Source organism: Argentina silus (genome assembly GCF_951799395.1).
Source record: "Argentina silus genome assembly, chromosome: 14".
Classification (NCBI taxonomy): domain Eukaryota; kingdom Metazoa; phylum Chordata; class Actinopteri; order Argentiniformes; family Argentinidae; genus Argentina; species Argentina silus.
In genome coordinates, this window is record NC_139668.1 from 11,103,603 (window position 1) to 11,114,069 (window position 10,467).

Genomic DNA, 10,467 nt, shown 5'->3' on the forward strand with positions numbered 1-10,467 from the left:
AAGTCTAATTTAATCTAAATTGAGCCACGTTTATGATATATTAATAATATGTCACTCGTGTACTGGTCAGATTACCGCAGGAAAACGTTAATAAAGTGATGGTTTTGACGATTTAGATCAGCAATCATTCCCAACAAAGAATGTTCCCGTTGTGGCAACTCTGCGTGACAAATCCGTGACGTACAATCCGACGACCTCATCCATCCCATCTTCCACCCAGCCTCCTCCACAACACTAGCTAGGCAATCTGTCTGGTAATCCAGATAAACACCCCCTCAATACTCTCTTTAATTGTGGAAATATGTAACGTTAACAACAATATCTTGGAACGAAGGACATAGACAGCACACGTAAGTGGGAAGTTTTAGTATTAGTGTGACTTAAAGTGTCGTGCTTTTCCTATTCCTGCTATCTTTTATATGTGTTGATGATGGCGGATGATGATGCTGGACCCCCGTTATTCCTGCTGGCTAGGCTAGCTAGCAAGGAGGCTAGTGTAGCTTGCTAGCTGTCTAACTTGATTTGTTTATCTTGACATACTAGCTGGTAAAATAGATACATCATCAATCCAATCTAATGCAGTAAAGTATTCAGCTGGCTAGCTAGTTAACAGTAGCTTGCTAGCTAACTGCAATGTTCGCTAGCTTGCTTTCTAGCTAGCTACTATCAGCTACTTGCGTCAAAACTTTAGCATTTGCCAAGCAATGTATATTTAGAATGTCATGGATAGCTAGTTCATGCCAATGTTAAACTATTCTGCCTACTTTAGGCAACAATATGCCTATTTTAAGGCCGGGTCTAAGAAAGGCATTTGCCCATCTCCTCTCTGTCAGCTAACCTTATTATGCTTTCCCCACAGAGCTGCTGCATTGTACCATGGGTGGCCATGATGATGAGGAGATGTCTTATGTAGTCAATAACCAACGTCAGGATGAAGACCTGAAGAACAAATTGAACGACAGCAGCAGCCATTGGGGTGACCAAGAGTCCACCGGCAACAATGCTAAGTGGGTCAAGGAGGGCCAGAACCAACTTCGAAAGGTAGCAGAGAAACATCAGGACCCGGACCACAACTGCAACTTCAACCAGAACGGGAATGAGGGGGAATTCCCCCACCAGAACACCTCTCAGGTGGAGGAACAGGGAAACGAAGTGCTGACCAAGTCTCCCAAGTCTGTGAGATGCCTTGGCTTGAACGAGGAAGAGGAGGCCAAGAACATCCTTAACGAGCCGCTTCTCATCGACACACTGGAGTCCCCAGGTGATAAAGAGGAGGATGAAGAGGATGACAAAGAGAAGGAGGAGAAATGTGAGGATGATGAAGATGGCTTAAATCCTACCAGGGGGGAGAAAGAGTCAGAGCAGGATGATGTGGAACCTCAGAGAGAGGGAGCTGGGGGGGGCACTAGAAGTGCCTGTCTGCTCTTCTCTAATGTGAATGGAACACCAAGTGATGAAGAGTCTAACTGGCCAGCACTGTCTCAGGAAAGCACTGTGGATGGCTCTCCCAACGGAAACAAAGGTAAGTGGGTGGCAGAGGGGTTCATTGAAATCAGTTGTGACCGCAATGTTTGACCAATTCATCAACTTTTCCCAATTCACCAATTCCTCTGTATTGAAAATGACTAGACGTCTTTAATGGGAGTCGCCCTCTCCATACCTGCTCCTGTCTCTTATCGGAACTCCTTATTCTAACCCCCCTCCCCTTCACTCGCTTCCTCTCAGACGCCTTCTGGGACTCCAATGCGTTTGAGACGGACACAGACTTGCCCTCAGGCTGGATGCGTGTTCGGGACACCACAGGCACCTACTACTGGCACATCCCTACAGGCACCACTCAGTGGGAGCCTCCCTCGCCCTTGGACAAGGTGGGGGACTCCATCATGTCCTCCAGTATGTCTCTGGAGACCACACCCTGCGAGGAGTCAGAGGTGAGGTCCCCTTACCGACACGCCTAAGGCGCCATTCAGACAGAGGTGATCTGTTAAGGTTAATCTGTGAAACAGTTCTACTTTTGACGTTCCCAAAAAAGGATGGATAATGTCAGATGGCCGATCCGGCATTGCTGTTGTAACTACTGTTGGCTATCCTGTTTGTCTGTTTTATGTACATCAAAAGTAGAAATGACTTGAACAGATAAACAGATGCGTCAGTGTGGCAACATCCTGGGTTCAGGGCTGAGTTGTTGTGAGTTGTGTGTTCTGATTTCACATATCTAGAGAAAGAGAGATGTCATGTTGCTTTCTTACCGCTGTCTTACTCTCCTAGGAGACATGGGGTGACCTTTCTAACCCAGATGAAGTCACTGGCGATGGAGAGCTGTGGAAGGTAAGAGTCAATGGGTCCTAATAAGAATGGAGACATTGTCAAATGCTTCAAATCTGCCATATCCATTGAGCATAGCTGAGCTGACCCTACAGTAAATATGAAACATTATCTACCTTAATCCAGAGTTGTTCAAGTGTATTAAAGAAAATGTCATATGAGTTGCTTTGAATTAAGTCCAATTGGATTGCTGGTTATTGTTATAATATTGTATTGTATTGTAATTGCTGGTTACATACATGAAAATACATTACAGCTAGGCTTCTTCAATAGAATATGTTTTCTTATGAGCTTATTAGTAGGTATGAAAGTCTTGGATATTTTATGTCTTGGATAATACTGAAAAAAAACATTGTGCAGCATACACTCAATGTAAACCCTCACCAGATGATCACGTTTCAATGCAGATAAATAATGATTGAGTGTGAAATAGTTAAAATGGCATAGAGGACAAAGTATGGCTGAGGCTTGGAAGGAGTTTTTACTGTCTTGGCATTGTTACTTAGCTGAGGGATATAAGTAAAGCTATAAAGCCTTCATAAAACCGTAAAACAATTTGATCAATGAGAGAGCAATCTTATATTTCTCCATTTTAATCCTTTGACTCTGCAATACTTTGGTGTGGAGAAACAGTGGCTTTTAGCCAACAACACATCTGTTGGACCTTCGACATCTGACGACAGCGGCAGTTATTTCTTTACATTATTCAAACCGTGGCTATTGTTCATTCATTCACCATTGTTCCCATTTTCCAGCGAGGTAGGAAGTGGAAGTGCTCCATTGAAATCGATGAAAAAAAACAATCCTAAAGTTTGACCTGTAGAATAAATACCTCTGCACATCAACACACTGAAATGACTAATTGTTCGACGCAGGATACTCAGAAAGACATTCCTAGCAGAATATCATTATCACCTACCATGATTTTTTGGTAGAAGGTTCAGCTGTGAATAAGACAATTGGTCTCCTCTTACATGTGTCCTGTTGGTGGTTTCAGGAAGGCGAGGTGGCCTCTGACCAGAGCCTGAAGGAGTTTGAGGGAGCAACCCTGCGCTATGCATCTATCAACCTGAAGTAGGTGATCTCCTAGCCCCGGATCACACGTCTTTATACCCTCCGCCAGATAGTCGTGTCTTTTTCACATCCTCATAAGTTCTAATATGTGTCCTTGTCTCTCTCTCGTCACAGTTATAGTTGTAAACCATCTGAGGAAGAGGAGAAGCTCGGCCCACTCTGCACTGACATGGAAGCCAAGGTACGAACACTAATGCACACCCTGTGTTCTCCATGGCCTGGGCTTTCTGTCAAGCTTAAGCGATACCGACATGGCAGTTTTACAAATTAAAACCGAAATACACGGACAATATCAGTGGGAGGAATGAAATAAGAGCAATCACTCAGACTTAAAAATACACAAAACATGACAACAAATACAGGTCGAGAGATATTTTAAGAAAGAGCAAGCACGAGAATCTTTTTTTATTGGAGTGACAGTTCTTGATGAAGGATTCTTGTTCCCAGTGTTTTGCTGTTCGCTCTCTGGGCTGGGTGGAGATGTCTGAAAAGGACATGACACCGGGGAAGAGCAGCGTTGCTGTCAACAACTGCATCAGACAGCTGTCCTACCACAAACACAACCTCCACGACACAGCAGGCATCTGGGGAGAGGTGAGGACCACACAGCAAAGTCTCTGGGGGCGGGGCTCATGTCTAGGGGCGGGGCTCATGTCTAGAACAGGCTGCATACACTCTTAGAATTCTTTTTTTCTTCCCTACAGCCAGAAAGGGTTCTACATAGAACCCAGAAGGATTCCACATGGCATTTCTTTATGCTTTTAGCGCTTTTTAATTTACTGAGAAATAGTCTCTCACATTTGCTGCTATTCTCTGCAGCTGTGGGAAGTTACGAATTCATTGTAAATTGGTTGAACGTGAATGGTTCTCAACTGATTTTTTTCACTGTCCTTTGATATGTACACATTGCAACTTCAGCTGAAGGTAATAGCATAGGTAATCCTCATTTCAGAAAAACAAGCTTGTCTAGTTTTCAATATTACATATTGTGTAGGGTTGTGCGTTCGGAGGATTGTGACGTGTGTGTGTGTGTGTGTGTGTGTCCATAGGGTAAGGACATGCTGATGGTCCTGGAGAATGACACTATGAACCTGATTGACCCACTGGGCCAGACTCTTCTGCACTCCCAGCCCATCGCCAGCATTCGTGTCTGGGGTGTGGGGAGAGACAACGGCAGGTCAGTCGTCAGCCCTGGGAGAGACGCTGGCTGTGTCCCAAGATGCCTTCTTGCACTCTATCTAGTATACCATCTACGCTATACGCACTAGATAGACTGCAAGAACGCATTTTGGAACACAGCCACTGTTAGGCCACACAGTCAGACTTGGGTCCCAATTAGCCATCTTTTTTCCATGAAGATCTGCACTTCCCCATGTAGGATTGGTATAACCATCTGCTTTTACACCAATCATAAGCTTTCAATTGTAGAGGAATGAACAAGTGTACACTTTGGGGAAGAGAGAAGGATAATTTGGACCCAGACAAAGTTTTAGGAGAGTTGGGGCCAGTGTACTGGCCCTGGAACAGAAGAGTCTACTAACTCTGTACACTTTCAAAAGGCACAAATTACAAGTCAAGTCATTATATGACATTCTGCATTAATATTTACTTAACAATTACTAGATCATGCATTTACAACTCATTTAGTGATATTAGGCGCCCAGTAAGCCTATAATGGTGGTAATTAGTTCTGTATGCTGAAGTATTACTAAAACATTTGAATCCACATACGCCTCTAGGTAGTTTCCTCATCCAGGACTGCTTGATGTGGTACTATTTTCCTGCTGAGTTTGCACAGAGTTGTTATTTCCCCATTAACAGTAATGTATAGCCAGCTGTGTGAGTCATTATGAGTCATAGCCAAGGCTCTGCATTCTTTACAATCCCCAGTTGGCATGCTGTAACACTCCCCACTCTCAGAGCCATAGGTATTACTTATGGCTCTACCAACTTTGATACACCACTGGCCTCTAGTGGTTGTCTTATGGTATGGCAGTTATTTTTGTCTGCTGCAGGTTCGACTGAAACACAAAGCCCTTGCTGATGTATTATCTCCTGTGCTTAATGTGGAATTTTGTGGTTTATTTCAATTGACCTTTATTTTCTCTCATGCTGCGTTCCGCTGTCATATAAAGGGAAAGGTAAAGTACAACGATGATTATTTGGAGATTTTCTTTGGTGTCATGTCATCTTCATGCTTCTATGCTCTATGGTGTTTATCCTGTGTTTCGTTAACATGTTTAAATGATTCCCTGTCAGGCCTACACTCTAACAAGAGTGCCTTGTAAGCTTTGTGTTCATGCCAGTCTGTCTTGAGGGTTGTTACGTTGTAATGCATGTGTTGTGTTCACATACACACATGTTTATGGCGTGTGTGTGTGTTGTTGTGTGTTTGTTACAACAGAGACTTTGCTTATGTGGCACGAGACAACTTGACCCAAGTCCTGAAGTGTCACGTGTTCCGCTGTGACTCCCCTGCCAAGAACATTGCCACCAGCCTGCATGAGATGTGCTCCAGGGTGAGTCAGCTGTAACACAGTGTTTTTATAACGCATTCATAAGCAATACATACGCATTTATGAAATACTTATATCAACAACCGAGGTGATCGCAATTAAAGCATCATACAAGTTCTTGGTTGATGACAGGAGTCTCTCATAAATACTTATAGTCTGTAATGTTTTATAGATATGTTAAAATGGCTTATGAATGTATAATGAAGTCCTTCTGTAAGTGGTGTTCAGCTCAGTTGTTACCCACATCTCTCGTGTGCTCTTCTCTTCATCCTCTGGAATGACCGGTTTCACAATGGATTCTGAACACCTACTGAACACCGCATGTTTCTCTCTGTTCCTTTGTCCTTAGATCATGGTAGAGAGGAAGTCGTCCAAGCCCTACCTGAACACATTCAATTCTGACTCCTGCAAACCCATGGAGATTACTGTTCAAGGTAATGCTCTTTATGGAGATGTAACAAGATTTCCACAAGCTCTTTGTATTTTTATGTTATTACTGGCCTAAGATATTAACATGCTTTATCTCTCTCATGAATTCCCCTCCTCTACCTTCCTCTTCCAGAGTTTCCTGTTCCAAAAAATGAGCTTTTCCAACGCTTCCTTGTGTATTACCTTGGTAACGTGCCTGTGGCTAAGCCAGTAGGTAAGGGACGCATGGGTAAGGAAAACCTTTTTTTACATAGTAGTTATTCACAAAGCACTTAGGCTTTGCCTGGTTTCCAATGTCGCAGGCCAAGATGGCAGCTTCAACAGTATTATGTAATTGCATTTGACTGTAGAAGCTCCTGTCGTGGCTATGTCTCCCTTTGAAATCAAAATAATTCATCTCAAGGGACATCCTGGCTAAATAAAGGTTGGATAAATAATAATAATAAAAAAATATAACATCTTCCTGCGCTTTGTGTGTGATGGTGGTTTGCTTTGCTGTGTTCTGGTTTGCTTTGCTGTGTAGTGTAAATTAGTAGGGGTGGGACGATGCAATGAGCTCACCATACGATAAGACACAATGCAGGGTTTGCGATACCATGCACGATACAATACACAATACGATACAATACACAATACGATACAATACACAATACGATACAATACACAATACTATACAATACACAATACGATACAATACACAATATGATACAATACACAATACGATACGCGTATTGATATATTTTATCTCATGCCTAGTAAATATCTTACTACTCCCCTCCCATTCATCATGTATTGTTTTGTTAACAGTGTCTTGCCGTCTTGTGTTGGTGTGTCTCTCAGGTATGGACACAGTCAATGACGCTCTGGAGGTGGCTATGAAAGGCAAAGACAAGCGCGATTGGAAACCAGTGTCTGTGAATGTGGCCCCTGCCACTCTCACCATACTCACACGAGAGGTAAACCACCCAGAACAACTCCACCTCATACCCTTTTCACACTACCAAGCCGAGCTGAGCTGTACTGTGCTGGCCTGGTTATGCATCTACCACAGTTGCTGTAACTGTGCTGGAACATACAATGTGAAAAGCAAAATATCCAAACCAAAGCAATATGGTTTAGGTTGACTCTGCGGTGTGTATAGCCCATCAGTTCAACTGTGACAGTTCGTAGAACTGGTGGAAGAACCCCACTGTCCCTCACTGTGCTGTTTGTCCTACTATTCCCAGACGGAGGAAGTGCTGTCTGAGTGCAGGGTGCGTTTCCTGTCCTTCATGGGCGTGGGGAAGGACGTCCACACCTTTGCTTTCATCATGGCCGAGGGCCCCGGGGACTTCATCTGCCACATGTTCTGGTGTGAACCCAACGCTGCCAGTCTGAGTGAGGCCGTGCAAGCTGCCTGCATGGTGAGTCAGGAGAATAGGGTCCTATCCAGAAACAACCCCTAACCCCCGAACGCCCTAGACGCTTGTGTAGATCTGAAAGGATTCATTTGACATCCATTGCTAGCGGTGTAATTGTGACCTGTAGAACTCTGTCATTTCATTTCATCAGATGTCCTGGTCCTATTGCCTAGTCCTGCCCCTTACCTTTAGGGCATCCATGATCACATGAATATGGGTCGGACTTGTGAGTGATTTTCTCATGCTGTTGTGTACTTGTCCACAGCTCCGCTACCAGAAATGTCTGGATGCACGGCCCCCCAGCCTGGGCTCCTGTCTGCCCACCCCCCCCGCTGACTCTGTGGCACGCCGGGTCAAGCTGGGGGTCCAGAGCCTGCTGGGCAGCTTCAAGAACTACAGGTCAGGCTCCCAGTCCCCATGAAGAGAAGAGAAGAGGAGAGGATCCACACCAAGCTAACCCATCACCCTGCCCCCCCCCCCCCCACTCACTCCTCACTCCCACCCTCCAACCAGCTCATTGTTTGGCCTTACGTTCCTGCCGTGAAGATTGTCCACGTGTCCTTTAACTAGTGCATGGAGTTGTTACTGAAAAAACCATTCTAGTGATCGCTAAGTCGTTTTTCTATTTTTTTGGTACTGCATAAGTCTCCTTTGCTTTATACTCAAAATGAATGAGCCTTGGCACCCGTGTTTTATTTTCTTACTGGGATCTACTGTATCTACCTGTCAATATTTTGGTGTTTTAACATAGACTACATCTGGTATGGTGGGCGTAGATGAAATGTAATCAAATGCTCCTACACAAAAGGAGGGGGAAAGAGGAGATTGCAAATCGATGATTCATATCTCATTTGTTTCTCGGTACAATTATAGGCGACTATTTCCCATACAGTCTCAAGAGGGTAATGCAATCACTGTTGAGAACCTAGTCGAGTGTTCTGGGGTTTGTTTTCCAACACGTCATTACCCTGTATTCAGCTTCAACTCCTGCCCCAACTTCACTCTTAACACTAACCATCTAGGGGCCTGCCTAAGTTGTGTCATGTAATTGTATGATCCCAACCCCCCCCCCCCCCCCCAAACAATGTATTTTAGTCTTCCAAAGAAGTGTATGATCCTCTGTCATATTAGTAAGCGCCACTGATTTTGGAGTGTACCTAGTGGTGTTCCCCATACGTTTGCATGAACATTTGCAAGTTCAGTGCTTGTGTGCAATAATCAGATTTTCCTTTTGTGGTGGTGGTGAGATGGCTGCTGGGGGATCAGACCACAGGGGTAGGGGCGGTTTGTCTTCATGTAGGGGGCCTGGCAAAAAAATTGGTCCAGTGGTTCTTGGTCAGGAACAGTAATTCCTAAGAATTAAATTTCCCCTCGAAAATAAGTGTCCTGGAGTTTCCATCCAGTCAGTCCACCACAGCGTGGTACCACCACCACCACCACCAAATAGTACTGTAGTACCTCACCAACACACACACACACACACACACACACACACACACACACACACACACACACACACACACACGTTGCATGTTTTAATAGCTTAGAGTAATAACAAGGGGACTTGCTGCTTGTACTGCAGCGGTTTAGTGCTGAACTCTTTGTTACTGTATCATAGTAGATATGTGCTACTGTATGGTGAAGGGGAGCTGAAATCTCTTCTTGTTGTTTAGTGTTTGTGAGGCATGTTGTCACACGTGTCAGTATCAGTGTGTATCTACTATAAGATAACTGTAGATTAGTTTTCACAGTTTTGACTGTCCGTTTCTATCCACTGAATAGCTGAGAGCAGGTGTGTGTCTCCCTTAATCATAGCCCTGGGACAGGGAGAACCTTGAGAGGATCACTCTAATGGTTTGCATTTGTGCTTTTATTTATCTTTTCCTTTTTCTTTTTTTTTTAAACCCATGTTTTTGCTCTGGTTGGGCCCTGGGCCTTCTGATGTGTTTTGTATTGTTTGCACACACTATAATATACACTACTGAGGAGCTGTTGCACATTTGCTCATTATGCTGTCATAGAGAACACATGAGATATACATGAGTGGGTTTTTTATGTTTTATTTGTATGTGTTTGTCAGATGTATTTAGTGCAATAGTTATTTGACCTATAACAATTTAAACATGTAAAATATAGAAACACTAAATTAGACTGAACTGAAATGTATATCATAGGCCTACTGTATTTAACTGTTCACTCTTCATTCATTGTGCTCCTTTTTCTAATTCTGTTATGTTAGCACTTTCAAAGTCAACATTAAGGCAAGATGAATATTGAACACTAGCAGATTAATTTATTTCACATTTTATGTAAATTAGGTGTATAAAATGTATATGTATATAAAAGTCACTGCACAATAAATAAATGTGAACATATCTAATTTCCTGGTCTTGTGTGTGTTATTTCCTGAGTGACATAATGTACATGGTTTTGGCCTGATTTGCATGCATCCATGTGGTCGAGAGATTGGATTCCAAAGAGCAATTCTGGATTTGGACCAGAAGAACCATTGAATTGAATCCTCATTTTTCAATCAGTGGTTTAATCTGACATTCTTGGCAAAACCATTAATATGTAAAAGAACCCCTGCAAACTAGTCGTTTGCATATGTATTAAACCTGCTGACATTGATTTTGCTATATGTATTGTGCCAGAGGAGCAGGGCTGGCACATGAATAAAATGCAAAGGAAGCCTGTGTCACCTGTTCATTCATGTATGTATC

At 43.4% G+C, this 10,467-nt stretch overlaps 1 protein-coding gene across 1 annotated transcript; it reads left to right on the forward strand.

The window, feature by feature from the left end:
* The first annotated feature begins 240 nt into the window (after window positions 1–240).
* On the forward strand, window positions 241–10,093 carry LOC310815170 (amyloid beta precursor protein binding family B member 1-like). Its single transcript, XM_083684843.1, has 14 exons — window positions 241–350; window positions 860–1,522; window positions 1,726–1,931; window positions 2,269–2,328; window positions 3,323–3,399; window positions 3,514–3,580; window positions 3,847–3,993; window positions 4,449–4,576; window positions 5,804–5,918; window positions 6,265–6,349; window positions 6,478–6,573; window positions 7,185–7,300; window positions 7,571–7,747; window positions 8,010–10,093. The coding sequence occupies exons 2-14, from the start codon at window positions 877–879 to the stop codon at window positions 8,163–8,165; spliced, it is 2,076 nt and encodes a 691-aa protein (XP_083540969.1). The 5' UTR covers window positions 241–350; window positions 860–876; the 3' UTR covers window positions 8,166–10,093.
* The last annotated feature ends 374 nt before the right edge of the window (window positions 10,094–10,467 follow it).

What these genes read in the sequence shown, in the direction of transcription:
- LOC310815170 (XM_083684843.1), top strand. Translation starts at nt 877, where the DNA reads ATGGGTGGCCATGATGATGAGGAGATGTCTTATGTAGTCAATAACCAA. An exon ending in GCGATGGAGAGCTGTGGAAG is followed by an intron (nt 2,329 to 3,322) that starts GTAAGAGTCAAT and finishes TGGTGGTTTCAG; the next exon opens with GAAGGCGAGGTGGCCTCTGA. An exon ending in AGTAGGTAAGGGACGCATGG is followed by an intron (nt 6,574 to 7,184) that starts GTAAGGAAAACC and finishes TGTGTCTCTCAG; the next exon opens with GTATGGACACAGTCAATGAC.